Here is a 20,989-nt window from a genome sequence, read left to right on the forward strand (position 1 = left end):
CCCAGTACTACACCATTACACATGACTAGCAGGGGCCGATACATGCCGCCCCGCCGCTATCATTCTGTACGACCCAGCAAACATACCGCAGTACTTTCAACTACTTAAACGGGTTGGAGGATGTTCGTTATCAGTAATAATCCCCGCACCGTCGATATCAGTCCGCGTGGTCGACGTGGGTCCCTCCTCTTTACCCCGTATTGCCCATCGTCTTGGACCTTCCCACCTCCGATACCGCCGGCAAACGACATTAGGCAAAGGAGCATGTCGATCCGACAAGTTCTTTGAATCGAGTCCAGTTCTTTATGGAGCACCACTGTCCCTTTACCGTTGCAATTTATTAGAATAATTGAGATATCGTGAGAATAATTGTGATGATGACTAGAACGCCAAGAGGTCGAAGCGCAGTAGCCTGCAAGGCCTGTCATACACAAAAGCTCAAGTGCAATGGCGGTACGTTGCTGTAATCAGTTGTGAACTTCTTCTTTGTGCTAATTGAGACGCCCATAAGGAGCACCATGTGAGCGATGTCAAACTCGAGGCAGGCCCTGCGTTTACCCCGTAAGAGAGAAATACATTACAGTCCCTCAAAGTTATTTGCGGAGACTCGAAAGACAGCCAGCAGTGGCGCAACGATCGGGGGACACAATCTCATCGCCAGAGTCGGTCCGTACGGATTCAAATGATTTTGCAACACCGCTCTCGCCCAAGTCTAGTCAAACAATCAAGGAAGAGGAACTGGAAGACTGCAGTGCAGAGTTCTTCGTGAAGAGGCTCCGACAACTCTCGTGGACAGCAACATCCGGTGATCCAAACAACAAGCAGACTAAGGAGTCTACCGGCGCAAGTGCCGAGAGCTACACATATTCTCGGCTGAAGTTCGATTTTCTACGTAAGTCGATTGCTCACAACAACCAAGACGTTTGCTGATGCGACGCACAGAATCTGAAGTCTCATTTCGACTTCCGCCCCGACCATATGCATTCCACCTACTTCAGGCCTTTGATGAAGGCTTCAGTGAATATCACTGGTTCCTCCGCAAAAGGTTCCGAGAAAGAATCCTCTTGACCTACTCGGACCCGCAGTCGCAATCCCATGATCGCAACTGGTTGTGCAGGGTCTCGGTTGTTCTCGCACTCGCTGAGAGTTGGAACCGCTCTCGAATGTCCTCAGCTGTACACATGGAAATTGCGGGGAAGCATCCGACTAGTCCACCTCAAAAAGGCGCTGTTGTTCCTTTGGCTTTATCTCCGCATTCTCAGTCAACGTCACAAACACTGCCGCCACCTCCCGGCTCCGAATTCTTTGAGCAAGGGTTAATGCTTCTAAAGATGTCCGCGGAAGAGCCTGTGCCAGAAGATGTAGAGGCACTTTGCTTGATTGTGAGCACAAAAGCCTATCAGTCTATCTTAATCTACTGACCACACGTCTAGGCGTTTTACTGCTACTCACTCAACCGACGGAAAACAGCTTACTCGTACGCCAGCCAAAGTGTTGCACTCGCCAAGCTCTTGCATCTTCACAAACCACATCCTCTGCCCAAGGCACCGGACCAGCAGCGCCAAGTACGCGTCATGAACGAGCACAGAAAGAGGCTTTGGTGGACATCCTACTGCATGGATAGAATGATATCAACCGAGCTTGGTGTCGCTGCCGCCGTGGCCTGTGTGCCAGAAGGCATGCAACTTCCGTCGTCAGCTGGACTAGACGCTGAAGACCTCGAGGAGTTTTCTGATCCGGGGCTTTTGACCATGCAAACTCAGCTCTGCGAGATCAAGCGCAATGTCGTAAGAACGGCGGCTCAGCACGTTGATGTTGATGACGAGCGTCGACTGGAGATTATCAAGCCATGTCTCGATACTTTGAAAGAGTGGAGAACAAGTCTACCGCAACAAGTAGCTTTCACGTTTGAGGAGAGCCTGCCTACAAGATTGATGGAAGCACCTCATGGCAGAATTCTTGCATCCACCTATATGCGGTATCACCAGGTGAGCTTGTGTTCCATTTGTTCCTGAATACATCGTCGACTCGTCCTCTAACTACGTTCCAGTGCTTCATCTTATTGTTAAGGCCGCTCTACCTGCAAAGGCTTTCCTCGATCGTTCAAAAGCGGCGATTGAACAACCCGCCGGGTTTCACTGGATTCGACACACCACTAGACACCACTGATCCGATGAGAGCCGTCAAGATACAGTGTCTTCAAGCCGCACGGAATAATTGCAAGATCCTACTCGGGCTCTGGAATTACGATAAGATTGGTAAGCACTTGCATCGTTGTGATGCCCCTGAGTTAGAAGGAAGGAGCTAATGGTTGTCTGCCTAGCGAAATTCGGATACTGGGAGTCTCTACACTTATTCTCCGGTCTTGCAATCCTGGCACTCGCCCGAGTCTCCATCGAGGAAGGTAAAGATTTCAACCCAAACAGCGAAGACGATATGGCACTCTACACACGAACGCGAGCACTGCTCAGAGAAATGGCTCGCGTCGGCAACCCCGCGGCCAAAGATCACGATGTTTTGCTCTCTGACGTTGAGGCAATGGTGAAGAGAATCTGGCGAGAGGAAGAGACAATACCACGGCAATCAAGTGTCGAGGAGACTGATCGCAATGTTGAAATGGAGACTGGTCTGTCTTTCTCGGATTTCATGTTTTCGGACGTAGGCGCGGATCAACAGATATGGAGTGATAAGGACTGGGAGAGTATTCTGAGCACATATACACAAGGAATTTGAATAAAATCAAGAGCTTGATACCTCAGAATCTTTCAATCACGATCAAGTGCAGTCATTTGATCAATTCCTGTAAACTACATCTAGTATTGAACTCGAATAGTGGAAAGCGCCTTTTGCAATACTAAATGCCCGAAACTTATGAGGGACATAAGAAGTCATGCATCAACTCATCTAATCTATTTATGGGATACAATCCTCGCTCCTGTCTCTATCGGATCAATGGACTTATCGTAATTACCAATGCCGTCGATTGGGGCATATTTCTCGCAGAGGTAAAGCATGCATTGTAGGCCCTGCAATTCGTCAGCAAATCTTCCAAGACCCCTTATATGATTGATACCGGCGACAGTACTCACGAAGTTCTCGGTCGGCTGCCTTGATGGCCAGCGGAGTAGTTCATACCCCCTTTCGGGCTGTAAAGTTGATTTCAATCCTCAAAATCTTCGGCGGGCTCTGCCTTGGGAAAGAATTCAAGGTACCGGTCCGTTTACATTTTGCTTCAAAAGATTGCCGAGAACTCGCAAGCCCAGTGCCCCAACTCCACCTCGCTGTGGGCAAAATACGACCCGGCATCGAACAACATCGGTAGGTTTGTGTCTTTATTGATACTTGTGTTACCCTCCCACATGTCGCCATGAATCAGACTGGGACCTTTTCATGTGAGTTTTTCCAGTAGTCGCGGGATCACATACTCAGCTACCTGGTGTGCCGCACGCTCATACCTGGACCAAGTGCCATTCTTCTTGATGTCCAAGCTAAGCGTGTGAAGGAAAAGTTTCCGATAGAACACAGCCCAGTCCGACTCCCATTCTACAACATGCGGACGATCGCCATCACATGTCGTGACGCTGAAACCAAACTTGTCCGAAAGAGTCAGACTCTTCTGGTGCATTTCGGGCAAGCGTTGGCAGAACTCGGAAGGATCTTGTGCCGTTGTGGTGTCGAAATCAACAAATCTGGACATGTAGAAGTACGTGGGCGTAGCTGCGTTCTGATACTTTCCATACCCAAAAGGCTCCGGGATAAAGTCGGGCATCAGTTGATAAATAGAATTGAATGACTCGAACTAGCCGAGAAGCATGACTCTGCCGGTTCTCCGTATGCGGTCTTGACGAAAAAGGCTTTCTCAGAGCTCGAGGAACGGGCAACAATCTTGCCTGTAATAGTCCACGCACTGTTACCAAACGTCTGAGCTGAGTGAATCGAGAATCCCTTTGGAAGAGCTTGAATGGACACAATCTCTAAATGAGCAAGCAAGACTCAAGATACGGGTTGTCAGTCGGGAATTTAACCTATCATTCTCAATCGCTTAGTCTGTGGGAACTTTGCATTTTGGCCAGCTCGCAGCTTCTGGTTCGTTAGATGGAGCTCGACGTCGACGTTTTGTTGTTGAAAAGGGACAAGAGACGCAACAACGTTGACGTCGACATTAGTAACATTGCTTTCATAGGATTCAATGAGATTTCCCTTGATATCTGTTTGAGATCCGGTAACAAGTGCTGTGGACGTTTTCATGCTGGTTCAATCATAAGTTGTCGTCACGAAAGGCCCTGGCTGTAACGCACACTAACCTGGAATTCGAACACTCCGTCTGTCGAGACCGCGGTATTTCTCGGATCTAGGATTGAAATCAAGATTGAGGATTCTTCGACTTTATCTGAAGAAACGCCCAACAAAGAAACCGGGCACGGCATGTTCAGTTCAAGCTGCTATTGTGAGTCCGCCACCCCAACTGAGCTGTGTAACCAAGTGCCCAACCCCTGCCCCTGAACAAACAGACAAAGCGACTTTCTACGCCTTGCGAAAATTGAGCCAGGCTACCAGAGTAATCGCACTGGTGGAGAATTACCACATCTGAAAGTGTACATAAACGATGGACCGGACTTGAGATCCTCCGGTCTATAGGCTCTCCCTGACGGAAAAGATAGTGATACAGCAAAGGATTGGTTGTCGAAATCTAACGGTACCTCACCCATGAATATTAAAATTCTTCGACCAAAGTAATCAGTGCGATAGGGCGGTCGAGCGTACCATCTAATACTGTAAGTCTTGAAGCCGGGGTTCAATTTGAGGCTCGAAGGTATTCTATTGGTGCCAACGCTCGGAATGATTTCTCAGTATTGTCTGGGGTGGATGAGAAGATTCCAAATCCGCGCTTTCCAATGTCTTGTCGTAGATACACCAGGTGCAATAGTTGTAATGTCGCTATGTTGAAAATGGCATGGTTGCGCTCCTTGTATAAGATACTATTTGAGTAGGCCTCATAGATTCTCTGCGGCATACCCTCTTGGGACTCATTACCCGTCACCCCGGCCTTGGGCGGTAACACGGGCTGTGAGGGAACGGATGGTTCTTCACTGGCAGCTTCAGCTGCTGGCTTATCGCTTCGTGCATGTACCAAGTCCATCGGTTTCGATGAAGGCTCCGTTGGAGATTGTGACTTAGCACACGAAGCCCGAGCTCGAGGAGACTCGCCCTCCTCTTCGATGTCTCTGTCTGCCATGTATACTAGCGCTGGGAATCTCGTTGTCGTTTTCCCTTTTTTCAGGAAGGTTCTACTGTTCCACCTTTTTGGTCTAGCCTTTCCCACCTTTCCCAAGGGTTTATGCCGGCGGTTGAGGAGAACAACGTTGAAGAGCGAATCCGCCGAAACACAGTAGGAGGACGAAGCGAAAGAAGTAGAAATGGAGACTCCTGTTCCAAACAACAACATCTTCATGGTCGAAGCGATTTCGCCAGCAAGGCCGAGGTTTACATGGTAGATTTGCGTAAAATGTTTTCCGCCTCAGCTTTCTAGCATGCAGCCACAGCTGCACGAATTCTCGTGTTGGGCTTTTGCAGGTCCTTTATTGCGTCTCATGCGCGCAATGTGATGTGGCGACGCAAAGAAGCCTCGTTTGACTGGTGAGAGTATAGAGCACATGCATAATGTCAGCAAAAACGAGGCGGCGGCCACATTATCTTGGTCTCGACCTCGAGACACCGAGAGTTACACAGCTTAGCAATATTGGACCATTCAGTAAGCTGGATGTGCATTTAGAACTACTATGTGAGCCGATTAGCGCCCAACTTTCAGCACAAACGTAGAGAGGGGTATTCCACGTGCTCGTTGAGCAGAAAACCAAGGTAACTCACGTGGCTATAGCACCGACGCGGCCAATCCGTATATCAAATAGCATGACCGATGCTAGATGTCGCCTTGGGAAGTAGTCACCAGTTTCTAATTTGCAGCTTGGTGGTACGCACTGATACAGGTTGAAATCTCCTACGACAGCTAGCCCGTTACGTTGTACCTTGGTCAGATTGACGCTTTGCTTCTATGTCTACGTACAAGTGGGAATTTTTACTCCTGTCTTACCTAAGAAATCTCATTGGCAAGAATGATATGAGAAAATAAATCCGAGCGTGGAGATATGGTAGAGTACTTGTGATTTATATTTGACCCCATAACAGAAGGCGTCTTGTATCAGGGTGTAGCAAGTTGAGTCGAATTGGCTCATACCAAATCTGGGGGTATTATTTACTGAGAGTATTAATGGCGGCTTGAGAACTCTATAATCTTTTGCGCTTTGTAATTGCGCGGCCTATTGGAGAGGTCAACCACGGGTTGGTTACAAGAGGCTCTGGGCAATTTTTCGTTGTGAATGGTTTTTCCGCAAATGCAATTCCCTCTTAACGTTCAAATTCCCGAGACTTCACATATTGCTGCCGATGCGTGCAAGAATCCGTTTTTGTAATTATTCGCCGTGATGTCGTCCCGAAGTTGGATCGTCGAGTTCGTATCCGTCCCTAGTCGTTGTCAACAATTCTGGGGGCCAAAGTCTATACGCTGGTAGCTAAGAAATCGAGAGGAAGCATCTAATGTTATACCAAGCCTTTCCCTATGTACCACTCGAAGCTTGCTCCAACGACCCCTGAATGGGGCGAGACCGAGACCGAGAGCGAAGCTTGCAGCACTTGTGGATACCGCTAAGTAAGGACAGAACCTTAAAATACCAAACACAGCCAATATCTAGTGGTTCCCATTCAAGAAACGGCAATTGGCACTGAAGATGACTCGCTAGTGCGGTTTGGTCATCCCCAATACGTGTATGACCTGGGGCTGTGATACACGTATCGGTGCAAGATCTCCACCACGGACAGAACCATTCATGATTAAACAGTTGCAAAAAACTGGATCGGATCTTCGGGGAACGACAAACGGAACCACAAAGTCCACAGGGCTGAAGGCTTGATTGACGTGCTGCCAATGCCGGTTGGCCGTTGACGACCCCCCTCCACCCCCTTGGGCCCCTTCTTCTCCGGTGATTCCAGACCATGTTAACCACTCTTTGTTCCCCTCCCCTCCCTTTCGCATTCTTACACATCAATCCAACATCTAATCCATCCCTCGGACTCGCAAGAGAGAGAAAGAAGGCGTCCAAGGCGATCCAAACACACCTTCACAAGGCGTCCTACGCCATCATTGTTCGCCGCCCACACAATGGCGAAGCTCCCGAGCAGCCAGGTCCGTCGGGTCGACTCTGACAGCTCATCAATAAGTTGGTAAGTCAACATACGTCGTATCCAATACGCGCCTTCTCACCTATTGCACTCTGCCGAAAAGAAAGTGGGAAGCGAGAGTGACAGGGCGGCCAAAACCAACAACCCAATTCTCGATAACCCCCATCCCGCATCATGCAGCAAACTAACGAAAATCCTTCCTGTCCAGGGGCCTAGACTACCTCCAAGAAGAGAAAATCGCGCCTCTCACCTGGATCGAGTCACCTGTCTCCTCAGCTGATGAAGACACGGGCGAGATCCGCCTCTTTGTCCGGCACAATGCAAACACCATTGAACTCTTCTCCGACCTCTTCTTTGTCGCCAACCTCGAGACATTTACGCAGACGCACAGCATCACCGACTTGTCCAGTTTAGCCGCCTATCTTGGGTTCTTCGCCATCATCTGGTTCACATGGTTCCAGATTACGCTGCACGATGTTCGCTTCTCCATCGACTCGGGGTACGAGCGAATGTGCAAGATCCTGCAGTTCTGTCTATTTGTCGGGTTCGCTCTCGTTGGGTCATCATTCAGTCCCGGTACGAAAGAGCACAACAATGCGGTATGTCTACTTTCAACTTTCACTGTATCTCCGTCTTGAAAACGGAGACGGAAGCCTCGGAAATCATGATACAGTACCCTAATTGACAACGATGCAATGTAGAACTTCCAACTCTTGTGTAACATCCTCTTCGCTACCCGCCTGCTGCTCGTAGCCCAGTACTCTGTCGCCCTCCACTTTGTCCGCAAGAAGACAAAGGCCTTGAACTGGCCGCTGTCTCTCACCATTGTCCTCTTCATCTTCTCCGGTGGGGCCTTTTACTCCATGACGCCGGCCTTCTCGCCCGAGTCCGGCAACGGCCTGGGTATCTACTACGTCTGGTATATCATCCTTGTGATCGAGGTCGCCATCACCCTCGGCTTGTCATCCATCTGGAGGAACCTCAGCTTCAAGCACACCCACTTGACGGAGAGAATGGGCCTCTTCACCCTGGTCATCATTGGTGAAGGTGCCATTGGTGCCACAAAGGTCGTCGGCGTCCTGATGGGTGACACCGGCCTCCGGCTCGATGCATGCCTCGTCGTCGGTTGCATCGTTTTTATTTTGGTATGTCACTCGTTTATACCATGCTTTAACTATAGATCAACTGACTCAACTATTCCTAGATGTTTAACTGGATGCTCTACTTCGACAACCCCCCCGAATGCAAATTCGGCACCGTCCGCCAACAAATCTGGGCCGTCCTCCACTTCCCCTTCCACCTCGGCATGATCGGCGTCGTCGAAGGCTCCCAACAAATCGCCCTCGCCTGGCAGGTCCTCAGCTACTTCAGCGACTTCTTCTCCTCCGTCCGCAACGCCTGCGTAAACGAGCACCAAGACGGGCAAGCCCTCACAACTTCCATCGCCACGGCATTTGAGAAGCTCAACATGCCAAACAGCGCCGAAATCCGCAACCTCATCCCCTTTGTCTACCAAGAAATCTACAAAATCGGTAACACGACCGACATTTGCGCGCCGGCCAACATCACCGGCACAGACTCGCTCTTCGTGCCCCCCGGCTTCGAACGCCTCACCAAGAGCGTCCTCGGCGTCTTATTCGAGTCCTACAACGGCGTCACATCAGACGGCGACGAGGACCCTGGCGAGATTGCGCACCCGGCCTACTCGACCGTATACATCTACTACTGGTCCTCGTTCCTCTTCGTCGTCGCCTTCTTCGCCGTCTTCATCCTCATCACCAGACACAAAGACCGCCCGCTCAACATCTTTGACAAAGCCGCCGTCGCGACGCGCGGTGTCGCCGCCCTCTTCGCCGTCGGCATCGCCTCGGGCGCCGGGTCCGAGAAGTTCATCTTCGCCTACCTCAGGAGCGGCGCAACGCTGCCTACCGTGGCGGCTCTCCTCTTAGTCATTCTGGCCGTGGACCGCTTCACGAAGCATCTCAGCGCTAAGACCCTGCGGCGAAATTTGACCGAGGGTTCCGAGTTCTGGGAGAGAGGGTTGGCGGAGAGACAGCTTATAGAGTCTTCGTTAGCGGGGAAGTCTTGATGCCTGGCATTCCTACAGTCGGAGCTTCCTGAAAAGTTGATCGATGGCTTCTGCGTGAAGAAGAAACTTACAACCGCCATTTATTTCATATAACAGTTTGTACATCATAACGGCCTTCAGTGTGAGGAAAGCGGGGAATTGGGAGGTTAGAACGGGGTTATGGTCACAGCTCGACAAGTTTTCTTTGTATCAAAATCATGTCCAGGGTTCAAGGACAGCGCAGGGCATAGAGTCCACACGCTATGAGGCGTTTTCAGGGCTGGTACCTGTAAATCTAATTGCTTTAATAACTCTCCTCGAGGAGCTCGAATTCTACTTCCTTCTCATGTGGCCCGATTTCTGAGTTGATGGACATTGTCGTGCTGTCTGCAAGTCGTCTCGAGCGGTATCTCCTCTACTTGGGCTGGCTGATCTAATAAGCCTGGGGTTCCTCGATCGACGCCGAGAACAGCCGCCTTCCTCTCATTGCTCAGATGGTGCTCTGATACGAAGAGGTTGAGCACCAACGCCAGGCCGGAAAATGCGACGTACTGGGTGTTCTTATTAGCAAATGTACGCAAACTGAACGGTGGTTCCTCAAGAATATTTCACATAGCAATGTTTCAACGTTGAGAGCTTACTTACCATAATCCAGACTGTCTTAAGCGCTCTGAAATACGCTTGGCGCACAGGAACCTGCTGCTCAGCCGCAAGCAGAGCGATGCCCTCGACATGAGCTGACGCATTCTCTCCATCAAACTGACCAGCGAGCTCGCCACCAATCATCTCGACCAGATACAGGTTCTCAGCTTTCATCTGGTTCTGGAAGACAACCCCACCAACAACCACAGAAATGGCCGTCGCAATAGACCTGAGGAAACCCATTGTAGCCACCACAGCAGCCGTATCACGCACCGTAGTCGCAGCCTGCGCCGCCAGCACCGGCGCTTCAATGTTCAGCCCCACGCCGACGCCGGTGAGGATCTGAAAAGTGAACAGCTTCGCCAGGTTCTTGTCGAACTCGAGGTTGATGAGTAGACCTGTGCCGAGAATCAGCAGCACCTGCGCCGCGTACATGAGCACTCGATACCGTCCCGTCCGCTGGATGAAAACCCCAGCAAACGCTGCAGACAACGAGCAAGAGACGATCAGCGGTAGCATATACAACCCCGACGTCAACGCATTCGCGCCCAGCACGGCTTGGGAGTAAAGCGGCAGGTAGTACGTGATACCGATAAATACGTACGCGTTGAAGGCGAAGACGCTGTACGCTGCCGCTTTCGACCAGCTTGAGAGAAGTCGAAGGGGTAGAACAGGGTTAGCGGCAAATTTCCACTCGTTCACGAGGAATATGCCAATGACGACGGTGCCGAAGACGATGAGGCAGATTACGGTGGCGGAGGACCATGGGTGTACGACGTCGCCGAAGTCGAGGGGAAGGAGAACCATGAGAGCTCCGCCCATACAGAGGGCGCTTCCCGTCCAGTCTATGGCTTTGAGGCCTGCTAATACTGGTGTGTTGGGTGAAGGGAGGTCCAGGAAGAAGACGAGGACTATGAAGACAACGCCACCAATTGGCACTTGAACATGGTCAGTTTTCCGTTGGGTGTTCTAGTTCACGTGGGGGCTACTTACGATTAATCCAGAAACACCATCGCCAGCTAACAAGAGGAGTAGATGGGTCAGTCGAAGTCAATAATTATATCTTACCGAGGGAGTACTTACTCCAATCGCGTAGTAAACACACCCCCAAGGACCGGCCCAACCGCACTCCCTACAGCCCAAATAACAGACATAATAGCAAGATACAACCCTCGATCCCTCAACGAGAATAAGTCGCAGATGATGGTATTCACCATCACCCCCATCCCCGACGCACCGACACCCTGCACCGCGCGCCCCGCAATCAGCGCATCCATGTGCGGCGCCAGCGCGCACAACAGGCTCCCCGCCAGGAAGATGGTCAGGGCGAGCAGTATAATAGGTTTCCGGCCCCAGAGGTCTGCGACGGAGCCCCAGACGGGTGTGACGGCCGTGAAGCCGAGGATGAATGCGGAGCCGACCCAGATGTAGCCGGCAACGGAGTCGAGGGATGCGACGATGTTGGGGACGGCGGTGGTGACGATTGTCATGTCGAGGGCGGAGAGGGTTGCTGAGAGGCAGAGGGATGTCATTGTGAGGGTTATGCTTGTTCCTGAGGGCTTTGGGATGGCGGTGGCGGGGTTGGAGGGGAGAGGCGGATCGGGATCGGGGGCATTGCTGAGATGCTCATCTTGGACTGATGGAGTGCGGTTGGTAGAGATGGGGGGCTCCTGGAATTGCGGTGGTGAGGGGATTTGATGGCGATTCTCGTTGGGAGGGCCTCGTCGCGACGGTGTTGCGCTTCCGAGCTTGCCGCTTCCCTCGTCCACAGGATAGACAACTGCGAGGCCCGAAGATATGCTGGCCATGTTGGCCCTGCTATAATCTAAGGAACTGTGTTATGAGGGAGGAAAAAACAAAGTCAATCTTCTGTGGATGCTTTGTTCTACGAGATGAATCAACGATTGCGTTTATAGGTTTGAAGGAGTGGCGTGAGGATGTCAAATAAAGTCGGTGGCCGGAACGTCAGCCCGACCGGCGCAATTAGTCAGTAAGAGTGCAATTGAGAAGCCTCGAGTGATGAATAAAGGCGAGTAGGATGGCCCAAGACGCTATAATCCTTGGCGGAGGATGCTGAGATTGTTGGGGAACATGAAAGCTGACGCGCTTTGGTTGGGGATTGCACTCGACCCTCCAACGTCTGCCTAATCTTCCTAGAGGCAGGGTGGCATTTACTTCCAGATGATAGGTATTCACGTTGTCAGTGCCTTGACACTTTCAATTGGAGGCCATGGACTGCATCTAAGTAGGATCTCAGTATGCCGTTGTAGCCAAGGTCATTTACAACTACAAGCTGGACAACTCAGACAACAGCGTGGACCCTCAATTCCAGATTGCCTCACCGAAGGAAACTCGTTTCTAGTGGGGTTAATCAATTGATCCTTCGAAGATAGTCATTGTCCTCAAAGCGAACAGCCGAGACGGTCTCCCTCGTCCGACCCCTTGAGCCCCGGCTTTTCCCCGCCCCGTTCCCCGCCCCGGCCGGCCGGATCTCGGCACAGCCCATCGGCCAATCAAGCCGAAAACGGGCGGGGGCGCCATCCGGGCCTTTCCCGGATCTGACTGCTTGCAGATTAGTCCAACATGAGGCACCTTAGTCCTGCATGCAAAGGGGTCCGTTAACTCGGGCGCTATCTTTAAAGTGCTGCCTACGAGATTCTGATTGTGTCACTACCTTGATAATACTGGATGCCTAGCGCTTTGTGGTGTTTTGAATTTGCATTCCACTGCAAATTCGTCCAATCTCTGGTAAACATCACAACGGCACCGGTGTTCTGCCGAAGGCATCAACGAACACTTCCTCTGTCAGATCTCTCTTGAATCCAACAGTCCCATCGCTGAAGATAGCTAACCGGCAAACGACCCGCCTACCCCTCGCATATCATCCCTGCACCAACAAGATCGCAAAAGTTGAAACCTCCGAGTGAGTGATTCCCCGCCAAACCAGCAAAACCGCTGCCTAAACGCCACAGACTCAAAAGATCACGATATCCCGCTCTTGGCATCAAATTCCTACACCTCAAGCTTCAACAACTCCCTCGACCTCCACTCCCAATTCAACCCTGCTCCCATCTCACTTCATCACCACCATGGCCCCCTCCCCTCCCCGCAACCCCCCACAACCACCCCCCATCTTCACAACCTCCCCTTCCCAAATCCTAACCACAATCACCACCCTCATCTCAACCCACCGCGCAGCCCAATCCTCCATCCCATCAACAATCTCAACCCGCGACGCAACCTACGCAAACACCCTCCTCCCGCTAGCTCACGCCGAAAACGCCCTCTACTCCGCATCCTCCCTCCTCCTCTTCCACAACGCAGTCTCCCCAGACCAAGAAACCCGCTCCGCCTCCTCCCAAGCTCGGTCCCTCCTCCGCGACGCAGAACTCGAAGGCGCCAACAACGAAGCGCTCTTCAAGCTCGTCGACGCAGTCTACAACGACGCCGCGGAAACACGGTACCTGAACCCGGAAGCCAGGAACTATCTCCACAAGAAACATGGCGAATTCGTCAAGAACGGCCTACGTATCCCCGCTGGATCAGAACGGGACCGCTTCCACACAATCCGCGCCGAAATCGTGTCCCTCACGGCTGAATACGCAAGGAACCTTGCCGAGGCAGATGTCTCGGTATGGTTCACCCCGAGGGAAGTAGACGGGTTCCCGCCCGACGCGCTCGCACGTCTCGAAGAAGGGGACGACGAAAGCCCCGAGACGGCAGGAAAACTCCGGATCAAAATCCCCCTTCACCTCTCTCACCTCCTCCGCACCGCCCACCGGCCCAACACACGCCGCCGCGCCCGGTTGGCATACGACACCCGCTGCCGCGAGAACATCGCCATCTTCCGGCGCGTCGTCCTCCTACGCCACGAGGCTGCCCGTTTGCTGGGGTACCCCGATCACGCGACCCTCAGCACGGAAGAAAAGATGGCTGGGTCCCCGGCTCACGTCACGTCCTTCCTCTCCTCTCTCCGAGAGAAGTTAGTCCAGGGCGGACAAGTGGAAAAGGAACACCTCCTGAAGCTCAAGAGGCATGATGTCGAGGAGGAGAGGGGCGAGATTTATGATGGGAAATTGTATACGTGGGACACGGCGTACTACACGAATCAGTTGCTTAAGGAGGGGTATGCAGTTGATCAGGAACGTATTTCAGAGTACTTCCCGTTAGAGCAAACTGTGGAGGGCATGCTGGGTATCTTTAAGAGGTTGTTTGGGATGGAGTTTTTCGAAATTGCTGGCAGAGAGGCGAGGGATGCCTTGTCGAGCACAGGGAAGGGGGAGGATATCGTCTGGCATGAAGATGTGCGGCTATTCTCCGCGTGGGACTCTGCTGATGAAGGGGGCGGGTTTCTGGGGTATCTCTACCTTGACCTCTATCATCGAGATGGGAAATACGGGAACCCTGCCAACTTCAGTCTCGTACCCGTAAGTCCTCTCCTTTCCCCACCCCACAGAGATCATCACCACATTTCTCTCTCTTTGTCTACTACATCTACCCAAGACTAACGATCTCCCAGGGCTTCACAAACCCAGACCAAAACCGCACATACCCCTCCACAGCCCTCCTCTGCTCCTTCCCCCCTCCCTCCTCTCCATCCTCCCCAACCCTCCTCCGCCACGCCGACGTCGTAACCCTCTTCCACGAACTAGGCCACGCAATCCACGACCTCGTCTCCCGCACCTCCTTCGCGCGCTTCCACGGGCCCATGGGCACCGTAGTCGACTTCGGCGAGGCGCCGTCTCAAATGCTCGAGAATTGGTGCTGGAGCGCGGAGCAGCTACGCGGGCTGGGCCGACATTACTCGTATCTATCTGAGGAGTGTCTGCTGGACTGGCAGGAGAAGCAGGTTATCAGGGGAGTGCAAGGAGAAGCAGGGGAGGGATTGACCCAGCCACCGGAACGAATCCCAGAGTCCGTCGTTGAGGGCCTCATTGCCGCGAAGCACGTCGGCCAGGGGCTGGGAACGCTGCAGCAGCTTTTTATTAGCGTTTTCGATATGGCTGTGCATCAGTTGCCCGCGTCGACCATCACGCAGGAGGATCCAACTGCCAACGCTGCCGCCGGTGCCGTCGAGGGAGAAGCCGCCGTGGACTTTACGACGCTATGGAACAGCCTCCGACGGGAGATCGTCCCGACGGACGATCCGCCTCTCCTGCCAGGCGACGATGCCAACTGGGGACACGGGTATACTAACATCGGACACCTAATGGACGAGTACGATGCCGGGTTCTACGGGTACTTTTTGTGAGTCTACACTTCTCCGCCCCCTCTTTCCCGGTTTTCGGAGGCTTCCTCCCGTCGGCTTAGGTGACCATTAAAAGAAGTCTTCACTAACTGAACTTGTGTTTGCGACGAACAGCTCAAAAGTCTACGCCCAAGATATTTTCTCAACCATTTTCGAGGCGGACCCCATGAGCGGGGAAGCAGGGCGCAAGTATAGGTACGGCGTGCTGGAGAAGGGGGGCGGCCAGCCCGAGATGACGACCTTGTTGGAGTTTCTTGGTCGTGAGGTCCGTATGGGGCCATTTTATGAAGAATTGGGATTGTCGGCGTAGATTTGCCCATTCTCATCCGAGGAAGTGATGGTTCTATCATATTGCGAACATTGTAGGTGGTTGCTAGGAAGTCATTACTATATACCGGCGACAAGAGCACAAGAAAGAAAATACCTGGAAACTAAGTTGTGGCCTTCCGATACTCCGAATGTGCCACAGTGTTGGCGCCGAAGAACTAAGCACTTCAATAACCCAAAAATAGGATCGACCCAGAATTGCGACCCCTCAGAGTGCCTTGTCTGGACAGGATTCGCTGGCGATTCCAATTCCATTTCCAAGGACAGTTTTCCTGTCTGGGACGACATGCGAAGCCTAAGGTTCTCTCCCGGTATAGTCATACGTTTTCCGGAGCCGGTGCGGGGCACCCCACCCTCGCCGAAGCGGTCCCGCGTCATCTTCGGCATCGGGACACTATCGGACTTGATGCCATCCTCTTCACAAATCACGTAAACCACGTCGACTAATGCCGATGGATCAACAAGACGAAGCCAGTGTCACTGCCAGCAATACATAGCAGCGGTACAGCTAGGGCGAGACAATTTGATTCGTCCTCGTTGGGCAGTGTAGGTCCCAATGACTGTGGTGTTGGAATATGCCGATGAACGCAAGCTTCACATCCGAACCCCCTCCGGATCTCGCGTCCAGTCAAAATGGTGATACTGCACAGTGATGCTGTTATCTTGCCTTCCCCGCATGCAAGTCGCAATGGCGCGAGCCAAAGGATGAATGGCTTCAGTAATCGCCATATCACGTCGATTGACGCGATTGACTCTTAGAATACCAGACTCGGTACATACCATATTAAAGCAGGCCCAATGAACCAGCCATGATACGCGACGGATCAAACATTTGATGGAACTTGTCGATTTGATTACCCAGAAGCAAGAAAGAAAAAAGAACCATCACTTACAATGTCTACAACCACTACAACCGAAACTCACGCTGAGACGGCACCCGTCAAGCTGACCTTGGCATACGATGATAAGATCCACGATCAGGTATGCCATTAATACATCACTTGATTTGTATCAAGGTAACAAGATTGACAATGACATTAGTACAAATACGCCCAATACTTGCCGGTGTACGACGAAAAGACATCCTTTCCCCCGCTACAGCCATTCGAGTTCAACGACCGCGGTCTCGTAGCGAACAAGGAGAAGCTAAATCTCCTTCCGAGGAACAACAAAGAGATCAAGGCCACGAAGCTGACACCAGTCATTGGCACCGAGATTCGAGGCTTGCAACTATCTCAGCTAAACGACAGACAGAGAGACGAGCTTGCACTTCTCATCGCGGAGCGCGGCGTCGTCGTGTTCCGAGACCAAGACTTCAAGGACATCAGCATCGAGAAGCAAAAGAAATTCGGGAAATATTTTGGTCCTCTCCACATCCACGTTCGTGGCCATCTCACTCTGCCATTTCGGCAAAGAGTTTGCTGACAAGTTTCCAGCCCGTCGGCGCGCATGTCAAGGGCCATCTCGAGCTGCACAACATCTACCTGGGTCCGGACAATGAGTATCGCAACCGGAGCAAGAGCAACAAACTCTCGACCATCGGGTACCACTCAGACGTGTCGTATGAGCACCAATCACCGGGCGTCACGATCCTTACACTTCTCTCTGTACCTGAGACGGGCGGCGACACGGCGTGGGTTTCTCAGACGGCGGCGTATGCGCGATTGTCGAGGCCGATACAAGCTCTTCTCGAGGGGTTGAGAGCAGAACACAGCGGCTTTACCCAAGCCGACAACGGTCGTCGAGATGGCAAATTTGTGCGGAGGGAGCCGGTCAAGTCGGAGCATCCCATTGTTCGGATTCATCCCGTATGTAATGTCGCCATGACTTGTAGCTCGCGATCAAGTCCGTCCCGCTAATGTCTTCCGTGTCGCAGGCAACTGGCCAAAAGGCGCTGTTCATCAATCCAGGCTTCACAAAGAGGATTGTCGGCCTTCGAGATGAGGAATCAGATGCGCTGCTGAAGCTCCTGTTTAAGGTTTGTGATACCAGCATTCGGGTTTCAGATCCCTATTGACAAAAAGAAACAGCATATCAACAACGGCCAGGACTTCCAAGTCCGCGTCAAGTGGGAAGAGGGAACTGTCGCTCTCTGGGATAACAGAGTGACGGCGCACACTGCCATCTCGGACTACAACGTCCACAACCCACAGGAAGGGCTGCGACACGGCTTTCGGATCACCACTTTGGCTGATAAGCCGACGGGGGTCAATGGCTTAGAGTCCACGTGGTAGGTCGCATAACAGCATTCGGTCCGTTCAGCTCTGATCACGTAACGCTTGGGTCTGCAATGTGGACGCGTCTGAAGGTGCCGATGTGCTATGTCGGCGACATTGAAATTTTATCGGGGATCGTCGGGACTGGTCGGGACCGCAGGGAGAGCCATGGGAGCTCGGAAGTTGAAACAGGAAGAATGATTATTGCGGGAGGAAGCACGGCGGGCCCAGCGTTCCCGCGACCATGACCAAGGACGCCCTGGCAGTCCAGTGACAGAGTAACGCCTGGGGGATTTACGGAGAAGCCGGAACCGTGCAGACCATCGTGAGGTGCAATGATACATCCGTATAATAGGTGCGCATAGCAATGCAGAGAGATACCGTAGTGCGACCGAGAAAAGTGGACGGCGCCAATTACCAAAAAAAAAAAAAAAAAAGTCTGTATGGCTGTAACAGTCGGATGGATCGTAATGGAGATGAACTGGCGCAACTGAATGGCGAATGTTGGGGCTAGGCACGTGGCTGATCCGACAATCAGTCACTTAGGGCGGAGGGATCGTCCCCTGATGGTCGAGTTTTGATTCCCAATCGAGATCCAGTTTTTTCTCGTACAGGCTGGAAAGGTGTTTGTTCTCTGGAAAGAAGTGACGCGTGATAACAGTGGAGATTGGGCATCGTCGATATGTCGCGAAGTTAACAGTACTGGGAAGTATGGTCCGTGGCGGTTCTGGTGAGTGCGTAACTGACGAAAATAACTGTGGAGACGATTGAGCCGAGGCACGATACTTATCTTCTTAGGAATCGCCGAACCCCATGAGAGCCTCATGACCTCGTCTTACGACCTCTCTTACGAGACCGGAGAAATCAAAGAAAATTCGAGACTCGGACAGGTGTACGGGGGAAGACGGGGCTCGATGGTGATGTGGTTGGCCGTTGGGGGCGACGGCGTCGTGGCGGAGGCCGAAACAATGGGGACGGTGCGAGACCCCTTTGATTCGCATCTCGTTCCCCGGAAGGGGCCCCAAATGATCCATTGAAGAGAGAAAAGAACACCACAGATCTGGGAGCCCCGAGGGGAAGATGGCGTAGGTTGCGTGGTTCGGGTGGGTGGGATGGAGGATGGGGAGAATTGGCGTCGGTCCTCCCTCGGACGGCGACCGACAGACCGGTTAGACCTGTAGAATAAGGCAAGAGACTCTGAGTTTTCTGGAGCTGGGGAAAGAAAAGAGAGACCGTGACACGCTGCCGCACGCAGCAGAAAGGGCAAAAGACTGGAGATTTCTGGAGAATATTTGGGGCTTTGCTGGAGACTCTGGAGACATCTGGAGGTTGAGGGGAGAAAAGGGCCGAAAGAGAGCAACGACGGCTCTGAAGAACGGAAAGCCGGAGATGGGCCGTGAAGGTGTCACGGCGATATCTTTTTCCAACATCTCTGGGTTCCTTCCATTCTTTTTTCTTCTTTCCGTGTGTTTTGAATAACGACGTCATCTGATGTATGGTGTTGGCGGGGCTGAATTGGATTGATACGTACTGGTTTTCATGAGGAAGGAACTTAGGAGGATGTGAGGCAGGGGTTGGGGATTGAGGCAAGTGCTGTGGTTCAATCAAGATTTCTTGGGCCCCCGTTCGGCAGAGCTTGTTTGGCTGTGTCTCTTATCATCCAAGACTTTTACCGAGACTCGAGGAAGCGGCTCTCCTGCCCTTCCATGGCTTCCATTTGTGCCTTCACTTGGCAAGCACTACGCAGTAAACCATTTCGGGTTCGAGTTGCCAGGGAAAGAAGGGCCAAAGGGACCATATGCATTCGGCAAGAAGGTAGCGATCGGGACCTGCCTCGAGAACCTGCCTGGGATGACTGGCCCCTTGGCACGAGATCCGATCCACCCGGTCGGGAAGCAGCTTGGCGATGATTGGCAACGCGACTGCATTTCGTGTCGTCCCGCTTGTCATTGTGCCTTCTCACTGGTGCGCAGTTGGCAGTGACGTGGGCAGCAATTCCGGCAGCGCCTGCCGTCCCTCTGCCGCGGCACCATTCCTTCGTCTGTCCAGGGACTCACCTGATGTATCTTTCCACACAAGATTCGCTGGCCGGATACATTCCGTATCATATCACGATGGCCTCATCTCATCGCCCCTCTTTCTACTTGTGCACTGTGTACCTCAATTGGATGAGAAGGAACATTCGGACAGAAGAGAAGAGTCACGTGTGTTGCGTGTTGTGAGTTGCTCACCTCACCACGACATATCACCAAGCTCCATATCAAAGAAGTCTGTCGTTAACCATATGTTCATCCGCAGTTTATCAAACACAAAGTTGCTCACTTCTCAAATCCCAAGTCCGCAATCCGAATATGCCGTGAAAGAATCTCCAGAGAACTTGACCACCTGCTCGTGTAGTGTACCCCGGCCCCGGTTCCTCCGGCACACCCTTGCACCTTACTTGCCTTCTCTTAGTGTACCGGTACCGATACTTGTACAAAAACGGCTTTCTTTGGTACCACACACCAAGTTTATGCGCAAAAGATACTTTGCATTGTAAAACGGCCTTGAGCGGATCCAGCATCTTTACATCATCTCACGCCCCCCCTGGGTTTCCCACAAAACGCACCTCGCCCATCAACGTCATCCAGCCGTTGCTCAATCTCACGATTTTTTTCCACGTCGTGCCAGGGAACAATCGACAGACCATGTTATCCCCGGCCAACGCTGTAAGTTCTTTCTGCCTGGTCTGTTTCCACAATTCCCAAGAATCCCATGATTCTCATCCCCAGAGCTGCATTGGTAATCTGGTGTACACTGACACTACACAGAAGTATTGGACCAGGCCTCCATAGTTCGCGCCCACACACCCAATGACATCCGCCAAATCTCCATCTTCGTCCCCTCGGCTTCCTTCTCGTCTCTGAAGTCTCTGCCTGACACCAGAAAAAGATGGGGAACGGGCCGATTCCTTCAACCTGGAGACCCCGGGCCCCGGACGGCAACACCTCGGTGGCATACGGTGGCACCGCCGTCCGTCCCAAGTCATCGGGCACACTCTCTGGAGTGTGGTCTCTCTCGCACATTGACTGACTCCAAGGCCTCGGTCCTCTCTTGACGTCACGCCCCTAGCCGACTGAGACTGGACGCCCCCAACTCTGCCCACCCATTCAGCAGCATAAGCGTACTGCGCTTGCGAGCGGCTCTCAATCCTCGTCTCGTCTGTCGATCGACGAAACATTCATATAATACTGCCCGCCATGTCCTCCTCAC

General features: G+C 52.4%; 7 protein-coding genes across 7 annotated transcripts; 4 read left to right on the forward strand and 3 right to left on the reverse strand.

Moving 5' to 3' along the window:
• Nucleotides 1-374: 374 nt before the first annotated feature.
• On the forward strand, nt 375-2,733 carry CPAR01_07175 (uncharacterized protein; the record flags this gene model as incomplete). Its single annotated transcript, XM_060491445.1, has 6 exons — nt 375-453; nt 512-892; nt 943-1,382; nt 1,434-1,988; nt 2,051-2,258; nt 2,324-2,733. 6 exons carry the CDS (start codon nt 375-377, stop codon nt 2,731-2,733), a joined length of 2,073 nt encoding a protein of 690 aa, XP_060350319.1.
• Nucleotides 2,734-3,232: 499 nt separating this feature from the next.
• Nucleotides 3,233-4,248, reverse strand: CPAR01_07176 (uncharacterized protein; the record flags this gene model as incomplete). Its single annotated transcript, XM_060491446.1, has 4 exons — nt 3,233-3,377; nt 3,426-3,689; nt 3,818-3,974; nt 4,026-4,248. 4 exons carry the CDS (start codon nt 4,246-4,248, stop codon nt 3,233-3,235), a joined length of 789 nt encoding a protein of 262 aa, XP_060350320.1.
• Nucleotides 4,249-4,795: 547 nt separating this feature from the next.
• CPAR01_07177 (uncharacterized protein) lies at nt 4,796-5,452 on the reverse strand (the record flags this gene model as incomplete). Its single annotated transcript, XM_060491447.1, has 1 exon — nt 4,796-5,452. The coding sequence occupies one exon, from the start codon at nt 5,450-5,452 to the stop codon at nt 4,796-4,798; it is 657 nt and encodes a 218-aa protein (XP_060350321.1).
• Nucleotides 5,453-7,216: 1,764 nt separating this feature from the next.
• CPAR01_07178 (uncharacterized protein) lies at nt 7,217-9,325 on the forward strand (the record flags this gene model as incomplete). Its single annotated transcript, XM_060491448.1, has 4 exons — nt 7,217-7,278; nt 7,445-7,835; nt 7,938-8,381; nt 8,441-9,325. The coding sequence occupies 4 exons, from the start codon at nt 7,217-7,219 to the stop codon at nt 9,323-9,325; spliced, it is 1,782 nt and encodes a 593-aa protein (XP_060350322.1).
• A 323-nt stretch (nt 9,326-9,648) lies between these two features.
• On the reverse strand, nt 9,649-11,754 carry CPAR01_07179 (plays a role in the entry into G0; the record flags this gene model as incomplete). Its single annotated transcript, XM_060491449.1, has 4 exons — nt 9,649-9,855; nt 9,950-10,884; nt 10,940-10,965; nt 11,030-11,754. 4 exons carry the CDS (start codon nt 11,752-11,754, stop codon nt 9,649-9,651), a joined length of 1,893 nt encoding a protein of 630 aa, XP_060350323.1.
• Nucleotides 11,755-13,035: 1,281 nt separating this feature from the next.
• Nucleotides 13,036-15,504, forward strand: CPAR01_07180 (metallopeptidase MepB; the record flags this gene model as incomplete). Its single annotated transcript, XM_060491450.1, has 3 exons — nt 13,036-14,373; nt 14,466-15,193; nt 15,309-15,504. 3 exons carry the CDS (start codon nt 13,036-13,038, stop codon nt 15,502-15,504), a joined length of 2,262 nt encoding a protein of 753 aa, XP_060350324.1.
• A 911-nt stretch (nt 15,505-16,415) lies between these two features.
• CPAR01_07181 (TfdA family Taurine catabolism dioxygenase TauD) lies at nt 16,416-17,755 on the forward strand (the record flags this gene model as incomplete). Its single annotated transcript, XM_060491451.1, has 5 exons — nt 16,416-16,502; nt 16,563-16,901; nt 16,958-17,329; nt 17,398-17,499; nt 17,552-17,755. 5 exons carry the CDS (start codon nt 16,416-16,418, stop codon nt 17,753-17,755), a joined length of 1,104 nt encoding a protein of 367 aa, XP_060350325.1.
• Between the last annotated feature and the right edge of the window lie 3,234 nt (nt 17,756-20,989).

This window comes from Colletotrichum paranaense, assembly GCF_030867605.1.
Source record: "Colletotrichum paranaense strain IMI 384185 chromosome Unknown Scaffold_5.1, whole genome shotgun sequence".
NCBI lineage: Eukaryota > Fungi > Ascomycota > Sordariomycetes > Glomerellales > Glomerellaceae > Colletotrichum > Colletotrichum paranaense.